The sequence below is a fragment of the Lissotriton vulgaris genome, chromosome 8 (genome assembly GCF_964263255.1).
Source record: "Lissotriton vulgaris chromosome 8, aLisVul1.2, whole genome shotgun sequence".
Taxonomy (NCBI): Eukaryota; Metazoa; Chordata; class Amphibia; order Caudata; family Salamandridae; genus Lissotriton; species Lissotriton vulgaris.
In genome coordinates, this window is record NC_141696.1 from 1,216,939,422 (window position 1) to 1,216,966,416 (window position 26,995).

The 26,995-nt window shown below is 47.5% G+C and overlaps 1 protein-coding gene across 7 annotated transcripts in view; it reads right to left on the minus strand.

Moving 5' to 3' along the window:
- NBEA (neurobeachin) overlaps nt 1–26,995 on the minus strand; it is a 1,820,918-nt gene that overhangs the window by 14,288 nt on the left and 1,779,635 nt on the right. For all 7 annotated transcript variants that reach the window (XM_086935110.1, XM_086935108.1, XM_086935109.1 and 4 more), the window contains 2 exons: nt 6,069–6,265; nt 3,083–3,234 (listed from right to left, as the gene is read on the minus strand). In XM_086935110.1, coding sequence (XP_086791236.1) covers nt 3,083–3,234; nt 6,069–6,265 — 349 coding nt within the window. The remainder of the gene's footprint in view (nt 1–3,082; nt 3,235–6,068; nt 6,266–26,995) is intronic.

Genomic DNA, 26,995 nt, shown 5'->3' on the forward strand with positions numbered 1-26,995 from the left:
GAGCAAGGGTCGAATAAAGAAGGCATTTTGACAGAAAAAAATTGCTTCTGTCACAAAAAAAATGGGTTATCCTGCACTCAAATGCCAAAAGACGTCGAGTGAAGCAAAGGAAACCCAGAAAAATATGAGAATTTTTGATTGGAAAGCCAAAAAGTAGAGAGCTGTGAATCCAGGGTCCTGACAGAAGGAGCCGGAAAGAACAACAGACCCAACTGTCAGCCCTGAGGCATGATGGGAAGCTAGGGGTCATGGCTGCCTTAAAGGCACGGTGCCAGTTTTTGTTGAAAATGCTTTCATTTTCCATGCTATTGTTTTTCAATGCAGCTTGTAGGCTAACAATTAAATAATGTATGTTTGTACATATATATATATATATATATTTACAACACCAAGTCCCACGATCCTCGGGACTCGTTCTTTCAATAAAGAGCACTCAGAGCCGCTACAGCGTGGTTTCGCCAAGTAGTTTAATTGCAGAAACTTCTTGCAGTTTTTTGCCAAGGTTACAAACGCGTTTCGGCGTTGCCGCCTACGTCAAAAAAAAAATTATATATATTTTTATATATATATATATATATTTATATATATATATATATATATATATATATAGCTGTACATATAAGGTTTCCATATATAATTTTGTATTATTTCCGGGGTCCCCGCACTTGGGCGGGAATATTCAGTGCTTATAACTATTGATGAGAATCCCCTGGAAGAGAATTAACTGTTCCGTACCTGGATATGGCAGGGGGGTATAATTAAACACTCTGGTCCTGGCCAGACCAGAGCAGCCCTGTCAAGTATCACACATCAGATGTGACACTAACGCATTTCAGTGTGGTGATCCGCATCACAGCACTGAAATGGAAAGTAACACATAAGAGGCATAGCGCCTCCTCAGCTGTCAGGCCGTAGCGCTGCAAATCATGCACCAATATTCAATGCAGACTAAACATAAAGCTAAATTTAGCAGTGCGCCATGCGCCCTGCTTCTGGAAGGCTTCGGAAGTGGCTGAGCTGCAGTGCTACAATGTAACACTAGTATTAACCGCATGGCGCCACAATCCTGATAAATGACATCAGTAAGAGAGTGCCATCGCGAGCGGGTGGTTGTGGGACGGAGGCTTCACTTCTAATGGCAGGGCTTCTCATGGTAAATAATATTGAAATAAAACAAATGAAAATGCAGATCCCCGCGACCGGCCGGAGCCGCCCCAACCCCACGGTCCATGGCGGTTGCTGGAACTCTCATCTTTTGCTGAGAGTCACTTAAGTATGCCCGAGCAGATGACATTTGCGGCGGAAGTCGCTGCGGCCTTGAGGCGCCCAATACTGAATAGCCGATTCTCTCTTCTCACAAAGTGTGTAAGTGCCTGCTGTTAAAGTAATTCAAGAACAAGTATGTAATTCCTGGAAATAGCGAAGAGACGCGCTTCAGATGTACACCAAGCAGACCACCCGCCTGCGCCACAGTCCGGACTGACTCAGACTCATCTGCTGATGGGCCGTTGCCCAAGACAGTAAGTGCCAGCCACTGTGAGCCTGTGTTTGTTTGTAATAGACAGTGATGATGCCAGTGCAGCACACAATCACATCAGGTATCTGCAGTCGTTCCTGCCGGTGTTAGTTTAAAGTTGTTACTCTGTAGAGTGACATAGGTGGATTGATCCGATCAAACGAATGTCGTGTTTGACTATAAAGGACACCTTGTCATGTTGTTGGGCCCTCTCCGACATCGGTCCGTCTCCGTTCCCTGTTGGCCGAGGTCCCTCACGTGATGTCAGAGACCCCGAGTTTGCCAGCAGGGAGAGGGGCCTCCACATAGGCTGTCAATCGGTGTTTTGTTTTTCTGGTGACCCGCCCGCCTGGCTACAGTAGGCACCGGAGGAGTGTGTTTGTTGGGACCTCAAACATCCTGTTAGGGCCGTGTCACACGTGGCAGAGAGGCCCTTGATAGACTTATGCTCTAAACAGCATCATTAATTTCAAGGGTTGAGCCAGGGGGCCCAGTACGAGTCGCCAAAGGCTGGAAGACAGGGTTCTGCCGGCCTGCCCAGCAACACAGATGTCCAGGCAGGTCCATGATGTTTTCGTGCCCCAGTTGGGTCTTCACACATCCTGTTTGGGCTGGGTCCCAAGTTATTTTATATGTTTTCCTCGTCATCATTGCTTGGTTTTGCGTACGAGAAAGGCTCACTCACGGTTGTTGAAATGTCACTCCTAATTACACTGAATTATGAAAATGTCATACATAGCAATTGAAACTTTGGCAGCTATGCCCTAGGGATCAAGACTAAAGACCGTTTTTATTTTTAGCTTTTCCAAGCTTGTCAAACAAGCCAGGAAGAGATGATCATAAGTGAATCTGCACCACATTTGGGCACACTCTTACATGCTATGAAACATTTTCTCCAAATCTGGTGCAAACTGGTCAGAGGGTGCAAAGTTCTTAAGTACCAAGAATAGGAAGTGAGATGTCAACCATTACTTTAAATACATAATTGTAATTCTGTAATAATAAAATCACAAAGAAAGTGTATGCCAACCAAACAATGACCACAAACCGAAACCCTAAGACTGACACTAAAGCATCACCAGTCCTAACCTTAACCCCAAACATAAACTTAATGTCAGCCTTATGCACATTTTTAATTAATTTCATTGTGAAACTGTTTAATTTGTTTTACAAATTACATAGTTTTGCTATGCCTAAATTATTATTACCCAAGAAAGAATTCTTCATTTGGATTTGTCAACAGGTAGCCCTTTATTGTGGTTTCTTTATTTTCACAAATTCCAGAACTTTTAGTTTGTCCACCTTAATAGTTTTGTATAGCCACTGAATAAAACTCACATAGAAGTATGTATCATAGATCGACCTTCCACTACTGTAGGCAAACCTCCACTGGCAGCCTTCCTTATAACAACCTATCTGAGATACCTGCTTGTTGCATTGGTACCTACAGAAATTATCAGCTTGACGCTTGTTCAATGAAAATGAAAGCCTCCTGAAACTCATTGTATTTGCAATTCTTATTTTGTACATTTATGCTCTTTAGCACTCGTTACACTGTTGGCTCACCTCTGGTCATGAGATAAATCCATCGCTCTGATTCCTGCATCACAGCCGGGATAAATGTACAACTGTTTAAAATCACAAGCCTGCCAAACCTCCACCACTCCATTGTCTCCGCCTGTAACCAGGTTCTGACCATCACTGCTGAGAAGGATTGCCTGTTGAAAATACAGATCAAATCAATTATTATTTAGGAAAATAAATCCATAGGCAATGCCTCCCACCCCCCCCAATCATCTCACACATGTTTCCCAAAGATAAACCGGTTCTAAACACAAGTCAAAATGACCAAGTTACTTTTACTGTAATAGTATAAATGAAAAACCGAGAAAGGTAGGAAAGTTGGATTTTTTGAAGCACCCAGCTTTATTTGTACTATGATTCTCGCTTGCCGTTTATTTATCAGGAATGTAAATATATCAGTCTAAAAGGGTATTTTAACATCTACTACAAGAGGAAAAAGATTGGAAGAAATGTGGGTATTCTTCATACCAGTTTTCCCAGCTGACGGATTAATATAAACGGAGTGGGAGTGTACACTGATTTCACCTAGATACTGGAGTCGTGCAACAAGACAGGGGTACACAAGCCTGTCCTCAATAAAAAAAAAAGATGCACTCAACCTTTATATCTGAGCTGTGTAACGCCATCAACAATTGTGTATTGATTGCTTACAACTGATGCAGCCGAAAGAAAATAGAATAGCGAAATTAATCGGTATCAGAGGAGGTGTGCAAAACTAGAATGTTCAGTAGAACAGTAAAATAGCTATTTCCGAAGCCTGAAAACAGAGGGAGTTCGGAAATCTGAAAAACGGGTAGGAAGACAACATTACTGAAACAAATCTGAAAAGCACCAGAGGAGAGGAAAGATAAAGGGTTTGTCGAGGGATAAACAGATTTGCAACATTTTAATAATCAGTAGGTTCACCCACCCTTAGTGCAATCTGATTATTGTTACTACTTCCTCTTGAGATGACTTGAACATAACCTGACAAGCAGTCAAGAAAGTCTATTTCAAAGCACATATCGAAAATGATACCGCCTCACTTCCTCTAATAGCATTACATTTTGATGATTTTTTGAGTGGACCTGGCATTCTTTCTTACTAATAAGATCAAAATTTTAATTTGGTAGATTACTTTGCATTATTATTTAATTTCAATGCTCAAAGTTGATGGGAAAGTACCACAAATCAAATCTTGAATTTCGGATAATTATCCTTCTACAGCATTTAAAGAGCTAATTCTGCATTTCAAAGGCAGAGACGCTTCCTGTACTGTAGTACTTTGGTTTCAGACAGTCCATGTCCACATGACCCCTATGAGACTGTGAGAATGTGACAAATGATCTGTTAAATCCAAGAAAGCATCGCTTTGGATGGTTTAAGTTGATGTTTGTTTGGACCCATTGTCAATCTCTTTTTACAGACAAGCTCAAGTCTTGCGTTTTCCATTAAGAATGCTTAAAATGTACTAGAAACAGTCATCTGAGTTTCTGATCTTGTGATGTCCCTCTTCCTGTCATGGCACTGAAGTCAATTATACTACAATGTTACTTCTCATTTTGTTAAATTTAGGCCACTTCTATTTTTGCCTTCTTGATTTAACTTCACACCACTCAATAAAGTTCTGTTTAACCAGTAGTAAAAGTGCCTTACTAGAAAGACGAGGCCTTTTATTTATTTATTCTTAAAGCACAGCAAGTTCAGAACATCTATGGCCACTTATTTTAAATGGACTAAGCAATAAGAAAACTATAAATTGATAGAACATATTTGCAATGAATGAAAGGTTACATATGTGACTATTTTGTTTCATTAGACGTAAGAAAATAAACAAAATATATCTTAATGATAGTTTATGCTTCTTATATCACTTTCCATCTGTCACTACTTTCCTGGTTTCACATGGACGGGCAAATGATGCAAAGTCTTTTTTTTTTTTAACATTCCAGTGTGTCCCATGGTATCCATTTAAACTTGGAGCACAAATGGAAATACATTTGGATTTTAGTAGTTTCTGTTATGAGTCATTCTTTACAAACCAAATGAGTTCATGTATTGCTCTTACGCTAATTGAAGCAGTAGAATTCCTTGTAGATTTAGGACCTTATTTAGAGTTTTGTTTACAGGATACTCTGTCACAAACATGAGACATGTCGTATCCACCGTATTACAAGCACACTATAGTCAATGGCATTTGTTATACAGAGGACAGGATATTCCTCACATATTGACCGAGTATCCCATCCACGAAACTCTAAATAGGGCCCTTATTTATTTATAAAGCACTCACAGCCCCAGAGGATTCAAGACCCTTGTAAATGCTAAAAACTGTACAGGAGGATGTGGCCATCAGGGACACAGACTGGTTAAGTGGGGCATCAATCCATCATTTGAGGGAACAGCCAAGTTCCATACATTTTTCTAAATTTAAGGTGGTTGTTCTGGGTTTTAAAGGAATCCTGCTCCGTGTGCCATAGTCTATGCAGGCTGTCTAAAAGAGGAATTATTAGAATATATAGAAACACAAAATTGGGCTACTCTATCTACTCACATTTGAGCCAGTGGCATAACATTAGCCCCCGAAATCCAGGGGGCCCCCTCCAGCACTCTGCAGGGGCGACAGGCTCCTGGCCTAAGAGCTCCTACCTGTGTCAGTAGCGTGTGGTCCCCCTCATCTTTTGTTACGCTACTGATTTGAGCATCCCAAAATCATCTTTACCTACATTGCAAGAAGATGTTAATCTGTTTAACCAACGTTTGCTGTTTTTTCTTTGCGTTTTGCACACCTACAGGCTTTCCAGTTCAGATTGTGGAATACACGCATGCAACTGTATTTTAGAATAACAAAGTGCAAATACGACTCGCCACACTGCAGTCTTAATTGCTGCTTAGAAAGGCTCCCTTCCAGGAGTGAATAGAATTCTAATCAATGTATCAATTCAATGTGATGAGGTCATATAAAAGCATGTGCCCCCCATAGATTTACCCTGGTTGAGTCACTGATCTCCATTTGGCCCAAGAGTTTCCCATTGATGCTGAAGTTGCAGAATCTTCCTCGTTCATAATAGATGATACAGTGTCCTTCACTGGATACGGAGATCAAGCGAGGGTAAAAGCAGTTCTCAGGGCCCTCTAATGCGCGCAGCAGATCTCCAGTGATGGTGTGCACCAAACAAGGGCCTTCTGCAAATTACAAAAAAACAGTTAGGCGTGGGAAACATTGGTGATGGTGCTTCAAAACCAAACATGAATGTTTGCCAACAAGTTCTGAGTGTGCGCGACTTTACTTCACTAAATTGTTTATAACAGTGTATAATATACTCAATAACTTTGCTAAAAAAAATTCACAATATATCATGTTACAGTTTAACCAATTACAACTACGTGCAGTCAAGTAGCTACTAAGAGTCACCCAAAACAAGGCATTAGGTCACTTAAATCAACACTATTTTAGGCACGTAAAACAAGGGAGTTCACTCTTCTCTGACTCTGTTACACACACAAGTGTCCACCAAGAGCAAAAATAGTCCTCAGCAGCTGGTCATTTGAAATGCTGTTACTGTACACCGGTGCATTCTTGTATGTGAAGACAAGCAAGACGGTACCATTAGTTGTCTGTACTAGGGATGACAAAGATATGAGCAACCAGTAATATGACACTGCCCATGCAAAAACCCCACACACAGATTCTCAGATGGGAGGCTGATCAAGCCCCCTCTTAAAACAAGCATTGGAAATGCAATAGGTCTCGCAGTAGTAAAGTTTGAGCTATAGGTGTTATTTATTTTTTTGTTTTTTATTTATGTGTTGTTTTTTCTAAATAGCTAAATTAATAGCTTTCTTCTTTACAAAGCCAATAGTTATAATTTTTGTAAATGTGACACCTCTAGCATTTGTAAAGCAACATGTTTTGTATTAACGGGACTTATATGTGACTTATATGTATTGATATAAAAAAAATCAATGGCTTTAAAAAACAATTAATAATTAATACGTAAATAAAATGGATTTTATTTTATATTGCCAATAGCTTAAAGTTTATTAAATATATTTAGTGAAGATGCTGTGGTTGCGCTGAGTGAGGGTGAGTGAGGGTGAGGGTGAGTGAGGGTGAGGGTGAGTGAGGGGTTGAGGGTGAGTGAGGGGTTGAGGGGTTGAGGGTGGGTGAGGGGCAGCGGAGGCTTACTACTCACGGCAGGGGCACGGCCTAACTTTACTTTCTTATGAAGTGCATTTCACGTACTCATGGTGATATCAAAGTGAGGCCACACTCCATATCTGTGCCTGCTTTGACTCTCTTTGAGCAGGGAAGAGGGGTGCATAGGAGGAACTTTGGATCGAGGGTCAAGGACAATTGTGAAATAGAAGCTGGAGAGCCGAGGAGCAAGCATCGGGAGGAGGCAGTGAGAGACGAGATTTGGGTTGAGTGGTAATGATTTCCTTTTTTTGCAGGTTTACATTGCGCGAATTTGACACGAAGTATTGGAGCTCTTTACCCGAGTACCAGTTACGTTACACAAGGACATATTCATTTTTGGTAGGCACGGGGAGATGACGTGATTTGCCCAGAATCACAGGATTTTGAGCAGACGTAGAAACTACAACCTGTTTCACCAGCTTCAAGGTCGTCAACTCTGGTGGGAGAATAGGATTAAGATACCAATTGAAGAATATTAAGTGAAGTATAACACCTCTGCTCGCATGTATGTATGTATATATATATACATACATATATATATATATATATATATATATATATATATACACATATACATACATACTTTCTCAAGACCACTGTACGACCTTTCTGGACAATTAGCGCCAATGGTGCTTGACGTAGCTAGAAATTACTGTTTCAAATGCATTCATCGAGGGAGTGTTTTTCATTGCCTCGTGATGGTTATGCTTGAATCCTGTTATAGGATTATGCAAAAAGATGGTACCCATTCGTAAGGATTTGATAAAAGTTACATTGGGAGGAAGGGCAGTCTCCGAACACGGGCTCAAAGTCTCAAACGTGCACTCCTCGAATGTGCTCAGGCAAGTGACACAGCCGCTTTTAGCGGGAACGAACAAGACAGCGTGGGCAAGGCGTGAGACCCGAGTATACTATAATATCTCAACACTCTCTTTCTCACTGTGAAACCAAGGTGCTGGGTCTTGTCAACTTGCAAAAACAGACAAGTGAGTGGGACAAGACTCGTTAGCAGCACAGTAGGTGCACACAGAAAGTGGAGCACTTCCGCGGCACGCTTGAAGGTTGCAGTCCCAGCTTGTACCTCCCCCCTCCCCTCGCAGAGCGCTTTATTAATGCCTGACTATGCATTTTAGTGCCTTGATGCAGACCACAACACTTAAACGCGTTAATCTAACCACCCATGCATAGTAGTTGGCAAGGCTGTTTAACTCCCCCAAATAACTAATTTACAGCCCTGCCCACCCCAATTCCTAAAACAGGTGCAGGTACTCACGCAGAGACTGTCTTGCCGCTTAGCACCGCTGCTGTAGACATGGCTGGGTCGATGGTGTTGAGAGTCACAACAGCTGCTCTGCTCAAAAGATTACCGATCCTGCAACAAGTCCCCACTTCTGCAGCTCACCCTCGTGGTTCTTAAGTGCCAGAGCCAAAGGCGGTGCGCATGCGCTAGCCTAAGCGAAACAAGCAAAGGGTACGTCCTTTCGGCTGCCATGATAGGGTCAGGAGAATATTTAATCAACTTCACCAACTAAACGGGGAAAGGAGTAATTATTCGAGCGCCTGACCGCAACATGGCCACTATTGAATGCGCATGCTTAGTGTCCCACGGAAGAAGCGCTCTTCAGAAAAGAACATGTTCTACTCATGGCGCCAACACGGAAGAGGCGGGTCCCACCCGGGACTGAAACTGGAAGTAAAATCGTTAAAGTCGTATTTTCTCAGGTGCAATATTTTCCACCAAAAACGTAGGCTCTGGGTGCAGACGTATATTAACAAAGATAATCGATGCATGCAAGGCAAGCACTTTTTTGTGGAAACCTACAATTTATGCTAATTCCAAACATGTGACTCCCGACATGTGGGCGGAGCCAAAGCCCATTGCGGTCTGTTAAGCCAGACCATCAAAATGCAGGAACGAAGGGGTGGTCACTTCTTCAGGAGTTAATACCGAGATTGTGACCTAGCTTGTTAGTCGTGGCTGCTGGCGATGAACGGAGGTGCCCTATCGCTCAGGATCTCACGCTGGACGGGCTCTTCTACATCGTTGTTTTAAATTAGAAAGATAGCACAACTTCAGAGAGCTTGCTACTGCAGGAGTGTCAGCGAACCAGTTGTCCTAAAAAACAAGGGGCTGTGCAATCACCGCGGAGAAGAGGAAGGCGTCGCGTGCTGGGGGAGGGGGGAGGAGAAATGCGACGCGACATGGCAGGCAGGGGAGGGGGCGGAGCGGGGGTGTGGGAGGAGTGCGGGAACAGACGGCGAGGGGAGGAGAGTAGGAGGAGGAGAGTAGGGGAGGCACGGCCTACCGGCCGTGCAATCAAGAAGTGAGGGGGCGGGAGAGTAGGCAAGGCCGGCGGCTGGGGGCATGTGCACGCGCTTTTAAGCTCAATGCGCATGCGCATTGAGCTTAAAAGTGACGGGCACTGCAAGGAATCGCCACGATTCCTTGCAAGTTGGACAAAGAGTGGATAAGCCCCCATAGTCTCGCTTGCTCGATGCGCATGCGCATCGACAGGCGAGACCTAAAAACGTCATATCTCTCTAGATTCCATAGGCTTGCTTTTACATAAAGGCAAAACAAATGGCCGGTGGTATAATGGTAGGAAAACTGGCACCACAAGGGTGATGTCACAAAATATCAATATATAGGACTGTATTAATTCAATGGTGCTGTAGGGTGGAGAGTACCACCGGCCTCCCCAAAACTTGTGGCCTAGGCTACAAATGAACAAAATGTCAATCGCCAGCACACGTTTACTATTTCAAAGACATGATAGCAGTAACATGCAAAAGTATACGCAATTACAAAAAACACAGTAATGAGGTTCTTCCCTTCTTTTATTCTTTTCCTCTTTTTTCTTTTTTATTTGTACAGGTTCTTAGCCAGCCAACACGTGTTTCGTCATCACATTGGGAAAATAGACCCGCAACTTTTTCAAGGCTCATTAGTCCCTTGTCCTGAACTTTTTCAATTGTGGAGATAATTCCCACCCACAAGGTACGTAGGCAAAGATATTCGTATGGTACGCTATTGTCTTTCAATATTTGTCCAATTTCATAGGCGACTTTCCTGGTCTGTCATTGTGTGAGCTATCGCAACGTCTGTATCAACGTTTGAGTTCCGGTGCCTCGAGTCTAATATTATTTTAATAATTTCTTCCATAAAGGCAGCTAAGATTTCTGTTCAGTTAGCACATGAAAATGGGACACAGCTAAAGAAACTGACGAAGCGGACATTTCTATGATACCAAATACATATGTTTTCAGGCCTATAGTCTTCTTTGAGATACTAAAGAATTGACACCAGCAGGAATTCACAAAATGGTCGCACGCTCCATTTTGTGTGTCAGTCAGCTGCAACGTGCAAACCAACGCAAGGCTTCTGAGAACAAACACGCCAGCTTCCAGCTTTCAGCTTGCTATTGCAAAACCTCACATTTCAGTAAAAGCATGTCGATATGACCTGGCCGGTCATTTACGTGCCAATTCCACGTATACTAAATGCACAGATTTCACCTTTAGGGGAAAGCCCAAATCTGCTCTTGTAGATAGCACGTGGGCAGCAACACCAGGGTATAGACATACTTTGAGCCTTAAAAGGGTATCACACCACATTTGCATTTCACTGATTGGTCCAGCAGGACATAGCCTGATCCAGATTACGTATGCAATGATGCCCATCCTGTGGGGGCTTGTGCCTATAAAGTGTCTCTGCACTGTCATACCAATTGGGCACTCAGTAAGCTTTGCTGAGGTCTCCGTGTGCACGTATTTCCTTGCATTCTGATTGGGTTCCCAATAAACCTTGCAAACCAATGTGCTGAGAGCGAATTGTTTATTTCAGTGTTGTCATTGGTCTTTTATTTTCACAGAGAAATACTGAGCTTCTACAAAACAGTGAGAGAAATTCATAGTACCACTCTTTTACAAATCACAGTTCATGCAGGGTTCAAGCAGCCAAACTCGGATACACTTCCCAGTAACAAGTGCACCATGGCCGGCACCTAGTCTGCAGGAAAGCTCCAAACAATACAATTCACACTAACACACTTGCAGCAACAACTCAGAACCATGTGGCAAATTAAAGTGGGACACAACAGCCACAACTGGCAGTGGTATGACAGTAAAAGGGGTCAAGCAAGAATCATAACTGTCTGAGACAAAAGCAAGTTGGCCACTGTCGAGGAAGTGATCACCATGCTGGACTAGTATTACATACTAAGGCTGCCAAAGCATATGCCTCCCATTTTAGGGCAGGCAAACTAACATAATTCTAGTGAACTTCTAGAGCAAACTGAATCCTTCCCTCATTCAGCAAACAAATCCACCCCCACATCAACCCGTACGTGTACGCCACCAACCTCCTGACCCTGCATGAAGTAAAGTTAGCCGTTTTAACTCCCATAATTAAAAAGTAGTAGGTGGGGGGAGGAGTACGAAGCCAAGCCTGGCCATGAAACAAAGAACACCACGAACTGAGCTTAGAGCATGCTCCTGGTGACACTTACGTCATATCTACAACACTCTTTCATACTCACCAGATTCATGTTTCTTAAGTCAGCAGAAAAACAACACATAAAATACTGGGGTTTAATGAGGACATATAGTTTGAAACCACAAAAGAGCCAAAGACCTTCCTACAAACAACATTCTGTTCCTCAATAAAACATTTACATTAGTACCCCCTGCATTTGACCACTAGCCAGAGTTAACAAAATCTTCTCTACTCCTATGTATATGATTCATAAAGTGAAAAACTAAATACAAGCAAAGGATTTTTATACAAATGAAGGATATTACAAACAATGTAAAAGAATGAATAAGGCACTGGAGGAAATAGACACTGAAAGAGATGGCAGGGCAAAGCAATGCAGGGGACACTAGAAGGATGCAGATTTGCAGGGGAGGAAGGGGAGAGTTTTAGACTACAGAGCATTAGTGGAACATGTAAAGTAATAAAATATGGCGGATATTTGCCACATGCAGAGAGCAATGCGGTTCAGGGTGAGAGTATGAGCAAACGAGTAAACAGAAACTTTTCAGGTAGGTCTGATATAATGGCAATACAAATAGGCAAAGGTTTGCTTTACATGGGGGTGTCTAAGCGTTTCCAAAAAGAGACAGGAATTCATTTCCACATTCTCAAAGCACAGCAAGGGTAAGTCTGGCATTTAGTCTCCTCCTACGTGCATTTGATCTTTCTTGCCAGGAATGGTGTATTACTAGGGCTGTGGGAATCACAGCCACCAGAGTACGAGAGGCTAACCCACTATCAGCTTGGCACCCTCAACATCAGATATACATCTTTTTTTAATTACTTTCTGACTGCCTTTACCCATGTTTGCATGTTCCTGTACCATGCTCAATCCCCTTTTTGTACATGACCATCTACAGAACACTTCCGCATGCAGCCACTTCATCACTGAATCCAAACATGTTGATCTAGCTCTCAACACACATGAACCCAAAACCGAGCATCATAGATCTGCTCTGCTCAATGCAATATATTCTATGTGTGTACAAAGTGTTGCACTAAACTAAAAATGAACCTCACAGAAATATGACCATTGCACCAACTTTTCCCAAATTTAGAGCCATAGCTTCCATGGTTAGCAGCGCTGTGCGATCCACAGAATTCAAACAGCCAAGAACCAGTTACAGAGCACAATCTTCACAGATCAGAGTCATGCAGCAATGCCCAATCCAGAAAGCCCAAAGTGCTACAGTGCAGAAATATCAGGGATATGACATAAAATATCTTGAATGCCACTCTGTGACTTTAGTGGTCACACGTCTTATGCCAAAAAATGATTCTTACCAGTCAGTCCCCTCACCCAGCTCACACTTCTCTCATCAATACCCCATTACAACAAAACTTTCTCAGTACTAATTCTTAAAACTCAGTATCACCATATACTATTGTTCTTTAAGGTGATGTTTAGTTGGAAGACCTATGTAAATAGCCAAAGGTCTTCTGATATCAATTTCAGCAGGACAGAGATGATTGGCACTCTCACAGATGCTTTGTGCTAAAGACATGGCCTAAGCTCTGTGCCTTGGGCATATCGCTATGTTGGAAGTTTTTCAACCTATCACTTTTTGTGTCCCAAAGACTCCGCGGGAAGAGTTTAAAAAAAATCTATTCTGTTAATTGAAGTTTCAAAGTCAAGTACACAGAGAGAACAAACTGCCGTGCAAGCCATACAGTAAGCAGTTAATACAATCAACTTAATGACATAATCAGTAGCCTCACAACGTGAATGAATTCAACAGGACCCATTCTAAGGAGCATCATGCACCAAAAACACAAACCACAATGAGGGATAGACACAAATGGAGAGAAGGCCACAAGAGCTCTCAAAGCGCCATCCCCGGTCCCTGTGACAAGGGGATTCGACTGGGATGTGTAGCAGCGGGGGACACTTGGTTTAAGGGGATATGAAACGCATTAGTCAACCTAGTGTACATCGGGATGTTGATCTCTTCTTCTTCTCCATTGCGCAAACATCTTTAGGACATGATCAGACAGGCATCAAGCACAAATATGTCATCAACTGGTCCTGACAATAAGCGACATCCCTGAGCCAGTCAGCCAGCTGAGAGACTGGGCGGTGGCCCCAACTCATCACTACGCGCCTTTCACCAAGGAGGAGCAAGAGGGCGGTCAATTTCCACAGCTCAGGAGGGACCTCTTTAACATAAACCAACAAAGCTACCTGGGGAGTGCGCTCTAACTGCAGGTCCGTGATCTCATCAATGCCGTCAAATATAGACTGCCAGACTGACCTACTCCAGGGCATGTCCAAGCTAAGTGGAGAAAATCGGCGTAGGGCTCCAAGCATTTGACACAGCGGGCATCATCTATTATACCCATTCTATGCAGCCATTCCGGGTTCGTTAGAGCCTGTGCAGAAATGTAAGAATGCGCCAAGCGGAGCATATTATTGGGCGATAGCGCCCTAGCATAGAAAAAGCTCGCTGAGCCCTAGAAATGGGCACACTGTCTACAGGACGAGTTAAATTACTGTTTTGAGCTGGTTTTCTGTTGGCTTGGCAAAAAGAACTCTTGGGATGGAAGGAAGGCTGGCACATATATCTGTTCTTCATTGCAGAGGACAAGCGCACCATAAAACATTTGATCTTCACTATGTTGTACATGAGAGAGATCGAAAGAGAGAGCGTGTGTGTGTGTGTATATATATATATATATATATATATATATATATATATATATATATATATATATATATATATGTATATGTGTGTGTTGATAATAGTTTTCAGACATAAGGCTGTTTTTCAGAGTTGGGACATGTTCTCCAAGCTGTCCTTACTTCTGGTGACAGGAATGCCAATCTTCGTTACTGGGTAGTTGAAATGCAGACCGAGTAACCTGGATATTTATTGCTTGAGAGGCAATGGGATGAAATGCAGCTCATGGTAATGCTACTGGATCTGTGTCATATTACAGCCGGGGATTTGGATGCCTATACTGTAATGCTTTTTGTCACGGTTACTTTTATGTGTCTCTCATTACAACTTAACGCCACGTAGATGTAAAACATGGCAGAGCTTTATGTTGTTTCTTTTAACTCTTCACTGCGTCACGGGGATCAAATGATCTCCCTTAGCTTATGCTGTCATTTTCGACAGCGGACGAGCTGAACTGCCAATCACCTACAATAATTAATGTACATTTGTGGTTGTGCTTTACATGCTTTACAGGTTCATCCGAGTCCTCTGTGACACAACTGTGAACCTGGGAAGAGCAGTGTGCACAAAAGAACATTTTTAATACCAAATTTGACATTTAATATTATTTAGTGGAGAATAATTGCAGTAAAGTAGCAGCAATAGCTGCTACAATATTGTATATTAAAGCTATTTAATTCACTTGGGAGTGATCGCAGCCCTCACACTTTTGGGGGTCTAGGAGAAGCTATGTAACACACAATAACCAAATAACCAGAGACTGGATGCTGGTCCTTTTGGATTTTTCTGCAATCCTTAAAGCTATCAACTACCTCCCTGTTCCAAAACTACAGTAAGAGTCTCACAGATTTAGCTCCTTCAAAGGCAACAAAGTCTAGGTGGTGGACTTTGGGAACTTGAAAAAATGAACTCTAGAGACCCCTCAAGTCCCTCCACTAGCACCTATAATGTCAAGTAAACACCTGTCTCCACCATGCTAAGGATAGACCTCTGAGTTTTTGTCCACAAATCATTTCAGTAACGACAATTTACTAGTGAAGTACAAAAAAATTTGCAAATCATCAATGAGGGGCCGTAAACTACCTAGGCCGTGTGCATGGCATTCCCAGATCTGATAAGATAGTATTGGGCCAAATTCATAATGGATTGGCATGCCATGATTATTGATTGAAATGTCGGATTTAAGACACATTATAGGTAATTGAAGGCAGATTGCAATTGGGCAAGACCGAGCGTTAAAATAGCGCGCGCCGCCCTGATGGCGGTTGCATCGGTGCAGGAGCACTCCCACCTATCATGAGGGTACCCATAGGCGGTGTACAGGGGGAGGGCGTGAACCGGAAGCACTTTAGTGCTTCCGGTTCACAAGGGCGCCCAATTTTTTGGGGGTATGACCGGTTTAGGCCGGCCTTGCCCATGCCTCCCCTTATAATGGGGTGCGGGGAGCAGAACAGTCTCTTGTTCTTTTGCCCCCCGCAGGCACAGCACCCGGGCCACCAGTGGCCCGTAATTGGTTTTCTCCACCCACCATCCCCTAAGGCAGGCATTTTAAATAAGTTTCTCAGTAATGTATTTGCCTTGTTCTGTTAACTTTCATTGCAGGTATCTCAGGAGAGAAGATTGAATGTAAATATGCTGATTTGGTGAATTTGTAATAAAAGTGTCAATATTTGTAATTGTGTCAGTACAGGATTTAAATGCAAGGTGAAAAGTGTAACATTTATCGAAATCTCAGTATGTGAAATTTGGTTTCAGGCAATAATGTGTATTTAGTTGTGTGTGTCTCCGGTCAGGCGGTAAGGTCATGATTGGTAAGCATAGTCTTCTGTCCTTAGCGGTCAGAACCATGTAACTCCAGTGGCAGTGACAGCCGGTAGGTAGGCTTTCGGGGGCGGGGGCCGGCGGAGACACTCTTCCCAGTGGGCCTGTGGCCACCCTCGCACATGCATGCGCATCAGGGCGCAAGTATGCAAAATTTTGCAGCCCCCGTATATGGAGTTTAAGGCACAAGGCGTAGGGGGGGCACGGGGAAGAATATCTGTCTGATAAGCTGTACCCCCTGCGCAAGACTACTCCAGCAGAGTAATTGGTAGTCTACTGGGATCTAGAGGCTGCCAGCCATTAACCTTGCCGTAGGCTCTGGATTGGACACGCAGAAAGAGAATATATGCATTGGTAGATTTACGGTAGGAGTGTCGTGTGTATTAGAGTTTAAGGTTAGCTTAACAATGTATCCAGACTTTCTGCTTAATTGTACATAATGTGAATAAATAATGTTTTTTAATTTTGTAATAAATACAGCTGGGGGGTTACACCCCCTAATCCAAAAAAGTAAATTTGGTGTGGTCTAATTAATTTCCTTGAAAGAGGGAGGGTGACCCAATCCGTACAAGGGCTGCCGGTACAAAAGGTAAATAGGGGACTCGGGGAGTACCAGACCATATGAATTGTACCAACATTTTCCAAGAAAAGAAAATGTGCTCTTTTTGTCACCTACTGTTTGGAAATTGGCCTTTCACAGTTTATTACTATGAGAAAAGAAACAGAAAGATGAAGACTATTACTGACCAGTAAGAAATACATTCCTTAGCAAAAAGGAGCACTAAGACAAAGGCATAGAAAAAGTTCAAAATTAGTGGCCAGACTGAAAAAGCTTGAAGCGTCAGAAGGAACATGTATGGAAGAAAGCAGGAAGATGTTCAGTAGACTGTGGACTTAGAGGACATTGCGAAATATATCTTACATTTCAGTTGCATGGGTTTGGATTGCTAATGATGAATCTTGGATCACATGTAAGGGTGGACGGCAATCACGGATTTGCATAAAACCTCAAATATGCATGTTGCACTGCAATTTAGTATTAGCGCAAGCAGTGCAAAAAAATCTGAGTAAATGACACCACGCAGTAAGCGCACGCGGCTATTTGAGTTGATTTTGCTGCGGCTCGAGAGGAAAATCTACTTGAGAAGAAGTCCCCTGACCCCGGACCCCAGCAACACAAAATGGCAGTAAGGGAAGCCAGATCTGGCTTGTGCTTGCATTTTTAGAGCCTCACAGGAAAAAAATCTGCCATTGAGAAATTAACAGAATATGGCTGGAACTCGACGTTACAAGAGTAATGCAGAGTCGCCAAGTTTCGCGGGCACACCCTTAATAACATGTTCATTATTGATTTGACCTGGAACTATTTCACCATAAAGGAATAAACTGAAAGAAGCCATTAGCTTGAATAAATATAAATTGTGGAAGTGGCACCTTTTCATGTGCTACTCTGCTTTTAAGACTGGCAATTTAAATATTTAAAACTAACAAATATAGGCCGTGTTAGATCAAATGTGGAGGGACCAACAATCTCTAGATATGAGATTTTTTTCTTATTCAGAAATGCCAAGCTGCATGGCTTACAAGATGAAAAAAACATTTGCTTTAAGAGTAGATGGAAGCTTGATACAAATGTCCTTGATTGTGCCTTTCCACATGGACACTCAGGAACATCAGGACTATGATATGTGCACGTCAAGTGTGAAGGCAAAGAAAAACTTAAATTGAGCAGGATGTGGAGTCACTGAGGTACTAGAACAGAAACTGAATCAAGATATGCTTCTTGTGCCTCTGAAGTATCTAGCTGCTTTTTGCTAATGCTGATGCTGATTAAATGTAGTGAGGAGTTTGCTGCAGTCCTCGATGGCTGTGTAGTTTTCTTTCCTCCCACAATCAGATTAAGCCCTTAGGGTCTCTTAACAAATACTGCAGAGGTAATTGACCGTCCTGATATCCTGGGATAATTGAAATGTGGCAATGGAGGTTTTAAAAGCGTTGCTTATGTAATCTTTCGTGTTTGCAGCACAACAAGCACTGTGCTTGATAATCGACACTAGTTTACTTTTATGCAATATCATGCATCGAAAATGGGAATTCGTGCTGGTGTAGAAAACTGCGACTTGAGTGGGTAGATGTGTATCTCACCTCTATGTTTTTTTTTTTTAAATTTTTGAAAACCTTTATTGTGCATAGCAAGCGTACAAATACGGGCCTACAACCATACAGGCCGGCCTCGAAAGCAATCAATAGCACAAAAAGTACGGATAGTTCAACTCAGCAGTCCCAATGAATGTACAGACGATAATTGTCTAAGACGTGACTAGATTGAAGCGGGACCACCAGGCACAGGAGGAATGAGGTTAATTTTTAGGTTTAAAGTATTTTATTAAGGCATAAAAAACACGGGGAGGGGAGCAGGAGGTCAGGCAAACATACAATACAAGAAGCAAAACGTTGCAGCGAGTCAGAAGAAGAAGAGGGAGGCAGGGTGCCCCAGAGGGCAACAAGGCAAAAAACATAAGGCACTGTAAACAACCCCCCGTAGGCCCCCACTCCCTAGGCAAGGCCAAGCCAGAATAGCACTCTGCGACACAGCAAAAGAGAAGCATACCATACCACCAGCCCCTCGACCCCAGAAAAGGAGAAGAAAGAAAAGCAAGGAGGAAAGAAAAGAAAACAACACCCCAACATCCCCGTCCGAAAAGCAGCATTAGAAGCATATAACCCCACTTCCCACCCCCAGCCCCCGGTCCCCAATCCGCACAATCACTCCGCCGCTGGCGCCGGCGGTGTCAGCCTAAGGAGGCGCAAGTACCGTGGGCACGTTAGCTCGCGAAATTCCGTGGACAGCAGTGCCAAAAAGGGATGCCAGAGCTCCTCAAACTGGTCAACATTCCCAGCCACCGTTAGCGATATCTTCTCCATACCCAGTACCTGCCAGAGCCTATGCAACCAACCAGTGATAGAGGGGGCAGTGGGGGTGCGCCAAAGGACAAGTATGTTCTGAACGGCTGAGCCTAGCGCAATCGCAATCTGCCTGCCCCTGCGGGATTTCAGCGGGTACATCAAGTCATTGGGGAGGCCAAGCAAGACATACGCGGGGAAGCGCGGGAGCTCAATCTCAAAATGCCTATCCACCTCATCTAAGACTTCCTTCCAGTAGGCCGACAGCACCGGGCACTCCCAGAGAATGTGCGTGAGGGTGCCCTCCTGTCCGCAGCCGCGCCAACAACCCTTATCGCCTAGTTTGCGCATCTCGTAGAGCCGCTCCGGGGTGTAGTACCAATAGGTGGACACTTTAGTGAAGGTTTCCGTCAGCCCAGTGTGGTACGCAGAGTGCCTCGCCCGATACGCAATCTTGTCCCATTCCTTGTGGCTCAGGGTCCTGCCCAGTTCCCTGTGCCAGCGCTCCCTCCCCGGGTTATGGTAGTGAAACGGCGGGGGTTGGAGAAATTTATACAAATCAGTGATGAGTTTGGCATCCGAGGCCCGGGTCACCAACCATCGCTCATAGGGCGTAATTGTACGGGCGGCGACGTCACGCACTGAGGGTTGAAGAGCCCAGTGGCGGACTTGCATGTAACGCAGTCTGTCCCCCTCCGTCAGGCCAAACTCCTGTCGGAGCTGCTGGAAGGGGAGCACGCCCTCCGGCCCGTAGATCTGGAAAAGCGCTCTACATCCCGCACTCACCCAGTGGGAAAAGGCCCCCGGCTCCAGGCCCGGAGTGAAGTCCGGGTTGTCAGCAATGGGAGAGAACGGCGACGGAAAAGTGGTGAGCTCCCGTAGCTCACACACCGCGTCCCACACTCTTAGCGGGACCCGGGTGATAAAGGAGGCGTAGAGATTAGGCGGGCGGTGAACGCGCCGTAGGAACGGGACCTCCTGGAGGGTACGGCCCGCAACTGCCTGGTCTTGAAAGAGCCAGTGTTTGTCCGATTCCCACCGGCTCCACTCCACCAGGTACCGGAGCTGCGCCGCCTGAAAGTACTTCCGGAGGTCCGGGACCCCGAGACCTCCCGCCTCCGGGGCAAGCATGGAGAGGACCCGCTTCATCCGAGGCTTACGGCCTTGCCACACAAAGCGGGAGATGTCTGCCTGCGCCTGCCGTATCCAGCCCACGGGGGGCTGAAGAGGTAGAGCGCGGAAAAGATACAGGATCTGGGGCAGTATCGTCATTTTCACCGCCGCAATACGGCCCAGCCACGAGAGTAGGCCCTTGTTCCATCGGCCGAGTTCCTCCTTTATCTTTTTGCCTAGAGAGGAATAGTTAGCCGCGACCATGGCAGGCAGGGTGGGAGCAAGCAAAATGCCCAAGTAAGGCACCGTGGAGGAGGACCACTGCAAAGGGAAGAGACTTTGAAGGTCCCGTCTGGTGTCGGCAGAGAGCGACACATCCAGTGCAGCCGACTTAGTCATGTTCATTTTAAAGCCCGCCACGCGGGCAAAAGCGTTCAGCTCCTGGACACAGGCAGGGAGCGACCGCCTGGGGTCATCTAGGGTCAACAAGACATCGTCCGCGTATAGGCTGACAGTGTGTGTGTATTGCCCCATCTTCACCCCAATAGCGTCCGGGTTGTCGCGGATCCTCTGCGCAAACGGCTCCATATAAAGGGCGAAGAGGAGCGGCGAGAGAGGGCAACCCTGTCTCGTGCCGCGCTCAATGGTGAAGCTGCTGGAGCTGTGTCCATTGACACGCACTGACGCCGACGGTCTCCTATAGCAGTTAAAGACCATAGTGCGGAACTTCTCGCCGATCCCTAGTTTCCCAAGGACCAGCTCGAGGTATGGCCAATGAACCCTATCAAAGGCCTTCTCCGCGTCGACCGATAGCAGCATCCGCTCCCCCGGGACGCGTGAGGCCTTTTCCAGGACGTGCGTCACTCTCTTCGTGTTGTCGACCGTCTGCCTACCGGGTACAAAACCGGCCTGATCTGCCTCCACCAAACCTGGTAAGTGTAGACCCAGTCTGGCCGCCAAGATTCCGGTGTAAAGCTTGAGGTCCACATTTAGGAGCGAAATGGGCCGGTACGAGCCGCACAAGGTCCGGTCCTTCCCCGGCTTGGGGATAACCGACACAGTCGCCGAGAGGAGGTCCGGTGGGATGGCGCCCGGTTCGGAGAAGGAGTTGAACAAGCGAGCCAGGAGAGGAGCGACAGTGGGACAGAAGGTCTTGTAGAACAAGGCCGTGTAGCCATCCGGGCCCGGGGCTTTGCCATGCTTCAGCCGTGCGATCGCGGAGATGACCTCCTCCACGTGAATGTCCCTCTCTAGGTGGTCCGCCTGGGAGGGGTCCAAGACCGGAAGGGTCACGGATTCCAGATAGGCCTCAGCCTCTCCCGGTGGGGAAGATTCTGAAGCGTACAGTGACTCGTAAAAGGATCGAAAGGTATCTGCCACCTCCGCGTCACCGGAAACCGGGATCCCATCCACTCCCACCAGCTCCTTCACCACATTGCGTTGCTGCGCAACCCTAAGCCTATGGGCCAGGAGCTTACCGCACCTGTCTCCGCCGGTGTAAAAGGCATGTTTCAGGCGCAGCGCTGCGTACTCCGCTCGATCTAGATCCAACGCAGAGAGGAGTTTTCGTGCCGCCTTCAGTTGCTTCCAGACCCGAGGTGCCCCCGTCCGGCGGTGGACCTGCTCAAGCTCCCTAACCTGCGCCGTCAGTTCTTCCCTCTTGCGCTGGCGTTCCTTATTTTCAGCCGAGGAAATGGAGATAAACTCTCCCCTGACGACTGTTTTCAAAGCCGCCCACTGTGTAGCCAGGGACGTGTCAGAGTTGTTATTGTGGGTCAGGTAGTCCTGGATGACCTCCTCCACTCGCTTCACCACCGATTTCTTATGGAGAAGCGTGTCCCGAAGCCGCCACATCCCTCTCGAGGGGGGGGGGCGCCGGCCACGCAAAAACTCCGGAGACCGGCGCATGATCGGACAGAGACAAGACCCCGATGTCCGCCGCCGTGGCGGCCGAGCGAAGTGGGCCGCTCACCAAAAGATAATCCAACCGCGAATAAGTGCGGTGTGCGTGGGAAAAGTAGGAGTAGTCCCTATCGGTGGGATGCATGGTGCGCCAGAGGTCATGCAGGTCCATCTCTGCAATCTGGTCCCGCACCGCTCTAGAAAGCTCCCCTGTCTGCGGAAAACGCTGGGCAGACCTATCCAGAGTGGAGTCGAAGACCATATTCAGGTCTCCCCCCAGGATGACATGGCGATCGGGCGAGGCAGCAACGTCCACCAACACCGAGTCCAGGAAACGATCCTGGTGATCGTTTGGGCTGTAAACCGAACCAACCGTAAAGGTAACACCTCCTAAGCGCATGCGATACACTAAGAGCCTCCCCTTCTGCTCGGCATGTTTATACAGCACCTCCCCCCTAAAGGAGCTGGCTAAAAGAATGGCCACCCCAGCGGTCTTAGTCGCAGCAGAGGAAAAAAGTTGAGTGGGGAACTTGGCAGAGCGCAACCTATGGCAATCTCTGGAGAGTAAATGGGTCTCCTGCAGGAGGCAAATATCCGCCTGCGACCCCTCCAATAGGGAGAGGATCGCCCTACGCTTTACGGGGTTATTCAGACCCTTGACATTAAGGGTCACTACTTTCAGGGGTGGCATCGCCTCCAGGGAAACAGCGCGCTATGCAGCAGGCGGGGGATCAGCGGAGGGGCGCAGGGAAGGCCAGAGGCGGCATCGTACTCGTTCGGACAGCTTCGGACGGGACCCCCCCCACAACAAACCAACAATGAAACCCCCCCAAAAACCATTGATGGCAACCGGCCAAAACAAAAAGCAAAAAAACAACACCCCATAGTCTCAGTCTAGCCCAAATGGGCGAGTCTGCAGGAAACAGTCAAGTGGACGTCCAGCCACACACCACCCCCCCGCCCCCCCAACCCCCAGCCCAGCATCGTAAAAGCTAAGAGCCTCTCCCCCCGGAGAAAAATTAGGCCGTCAAGGCCACACCAGTAGATTCAGGCAAGTTCCTGGCCGCAGTCCTCAGGGCCTCCGCCATGTCAGCCCTGATGGTGGGCGAGTCCGGGCGACTCACTGGCGCTGACGATGGGCGCCTTCTCGACCTCCGTCGGCCCCGCCGCTCGGGGCGCCTCCATGCGGGTGTAGCCCCGTCCTCCTCCGTAGCAGTAAGACCCAGCACCCCGCAAACATCTTGTAAGGAGCGCAGCTGATGCAGTACCCCATTCCATCGAAAGATAAGACGGAAGGGGTGACCCCAGGAGTAGACTGTCTCGTGCTCTCGCAGAAAGTCCGTAGCGATGCGGAAAGACCTGCGCTTTTGCAGTGTGATGGCCGACAGGTCCTGATAGAGCGCCACAGGTCTTTCGCGGAAGGTCAATGGTTGCTTCCTACGGGCCTCAGTCATGATGCGCTCCTTTAGAGGGAAATCCGGCAAGAATGCCAGGATATCAGGCGGGGGTGCTGATGACTGGCGCTGGCGGCCCACCCTGTGTGCCCTGTCGATGCGGATGGGGAAATCCGCTCCCTCCTCCAAGATGTCACGGAACAGGTCCTGCAGATAAGCCACTAGGTCCGTACCTTCATCGGCGGATGGAACACCCCGGACCCGGATGTTGTTCCTCCTGGACCTGTTCTCGAGGTCCTCCGAATGGGCCTGGAGCTCGACACATTGCTCCCGGAGGCGGAGGACGTCCTGTTGGAGATGGGTTATCTCCTCATCGCGGCGTTGAGCCGCCGTCTCCACAGTATCGACCCGTTCGCCCAGGCCCTCGACCTCCCTGCGCACCTCCCGGACCTCTCCAGCCACTTCGGTCTTAAGAGTTTGAAATTCCTCCTTGAGGGAGGTGAATAAGTCCTCCATGAAGGACCGCGTGACCGGCGGCTCGCCCGCAGTTGCGTCCGTTGATGCCCGGGAGGCCCCCGGGGACGGCTGCGTCCTGTCGCGTAGTTGCTGGGACCTGCCGAGCATTTCCGGCAAGGTGCGATCACCCCGTGCCGCGCCACGTCTTCCAGTCATCTTGGGGCCCGGCAAAGCCCAGGATTAGTTGCTGTAGGCGAGCGCCACCGCTCGCGGGCACCAGATGTGAGGCCTTCGCCGAGGACAAGGATAGTGCGTCACAGGCGACAAAATGGCGGTCTGGGCATGGGCAAGACGGCCCTCGGGCCAGCAGGGCAGGCAGCAATGTCCGAAGAGTAGGCCTCCCGTCTCGTGTTCCCAGGGAGGGCAGTAGATGAGCTAGCGCCAGAACGAGTCGAGGCTCCCGTGTGAGAAGGGCGCGGGCAGGGGCCACCGGGCTCAGCCACACAAAGACAAGATGGCGGGAGGGTGGGACCCAAGAAGGCAGCCCGGGCCAGCAAGTCCGTGGGCAACTCTCAAATGATAACGGGTCCGGAAAGTGCGAAACCGGTGCCTCCCCCCATCACCAGTCGATTGCCCGGCTCGGGCACTGCTCGAACTCCGCCATCCAGCGCCTCCGGGCGCGGAGTTCGCAAGGCGTCGCCCCTCGAGACCCCGGGCAGTGGGGGGATCGCCGGTACAGGGCTAAAGTCCATCGCCCAGCAATGGTGCTTGCCACCAGGGCACCGCCAGGAAGCCACCTCGCTCCGCGGAGTCCTTCTAGTCCGCTCCTTCAGGATCTCCGGCGTTCCGCTTTTCAGCACTCGGGCCAGCCAAGGCGCGCGGACAGCGCCGCACTACGCTCCGCCTCCAGGCTCCTCTCCTCAGGGCAACCCGGGCTCTAGTCCTCGGAGCGATCTCCGAATAAACTTTTCGGGAACTTCCCCCGGGGCTCCAGAAGTCAAAGTGGCACCAAAATGTGCCCCAGGAACTCCGGCACAGTTCTCTCACCCGCAGTGCAGCCGCGGGGGGAGAGAGGCGCAGGAATCGGGGCTCGAGCTGAGCCGGGCCGGAGGAGCTACGGGAGGAAGCGTCCGCTCACCCCGCCATCTTGGCCACGCCAGCCATGAGGTTAATTTTTAAAGTTTTGTAGAGAAAAAGGATCAGGTACATTCAATCCACCGAAAGCAATGGCAGGCAACGAACCAGCGAGTCATGAGCAAAACGAGGAGTAAAATTAAAAGCAACAAAGGATAGTGACCATCAGGATAATAGCACAATAAAACAGTACACGTTGGCCATCGCCCGCCCCACGGACTCAGAACACCCAAATCCACAAAAATGACAGCATCGACAGCGGAGAGAATAGGTAACACTACCCCGAAGCACCTGACAACCCAAAGGGCGGAAAGAAAAAGAGAAAGGAAGAAGACAAGAGAAATAAGGCCCATAGAAACTGAAACTAAAACAAAATCCCTACCCCCCACCCCCACCCTGCACGTATGCGGAGGCTACGGCCTACCCCCCCCCCAAGCTGCGTGCCTGTCACCCACTAACCGAACCCGAAATTTAGAACAGAAAGAGAAAAAGAGAAGAGAAAGAAAAAACGTAATTCACAGAAGATCGGAGGAGGGCCATCGAATATCCCCAAAGCACCATAACGTTTCATTCCGGCCGCCCGATCCCAGACCCCGCGACCAATACAATACCCATAGTCGATATCCCCGGCAGTCCATCAGTGACCCAGCAGTACAAGTGAAACGGTCCCGACATGATGGGGGGGCACACTCAACCCTGCCCCCTGCGATATGTAGCAGCGACATAGTCCGGCCTCACGGTAGACATCTTGAAGGAGGCAAGCGATCCAAGTATCCAGATCCGAGTGGGGGGACGATCAATAAAGTCCATCCGATACACAGCCATGTAGGAGTCCGTGGCATAATCAAGGATAACGCACAACAGAGTTTCTCCGGGATTGGCAAGACCAGTCAATAGGAGTCGCATCAGGATGAGGAATCGAGACACGCCAGGGTCCTCAGGAGGAGAAACTAGACATGGCGTCCAGCTACTCTGCTCTAGCCACACCACATATCCCGAAACTGTAGCCTGCCCCAAGGATAGTACAGCCGGCATCTTGACTGCAATTGGGTCTCGCACCTGCTGTGTGCCAGTGATAGCCGGAGAGGAGGAACAACAGAGGGCAGTATCAAAATGAGACACAGTGTCCTGCTCCCGGGAGCGTCCATGTTCAAGCAGTGGTGCCCCAGGGGAAATCAAAGCCAGCCGGTCTCCCAATACACGAGCAGCAGAATGTAGAGCTGCTCTCAGAGTAGCTAGGGCGCACATCACATCACTGAGCAGCACTGATGCACCGGGATGAGAGGATTCAGCAGTCCTCCGCATGCAGGGCGAACAAGGGCAGCACTGCCCGTCAAGCCATCCACCATTGCCATCCATGGCCAGCCGAGCACCGCGTAAATCCGAGTAATGGCACAACCAGTCTTGAAGCATAGGGGAGGCACACTGCATGGGCGCAGAGTATTAGCGTGGCGTGGGCGGACAGCTGTATCTTCGGTAGCAGCCCAGGGTCCGCTGTTTTAGAAAGGGAGACTAGCCTGTAAGATGGCGCCCAGCCCGGTGCGTAGGGAGACAAAGTATCCAGTAGAGTTGTATCCGGGTGAAAAACACGATACAATGTGTTCCCCGTAGCGGCGATGTGCGAGCCCCTGAAACAAGAAAGCACGCCACAGGAAGCAGGACGAGGCTTAAGCCGCCGTGGGTGGTCCACCGGCTATGGCGGCTGTTGTAGTGAGCGAGGCCGGCCCCAGTCCGAGAACAAAGACCCGGCCGTAGCCGCGCAGCGCGAGGCGGGGTGAA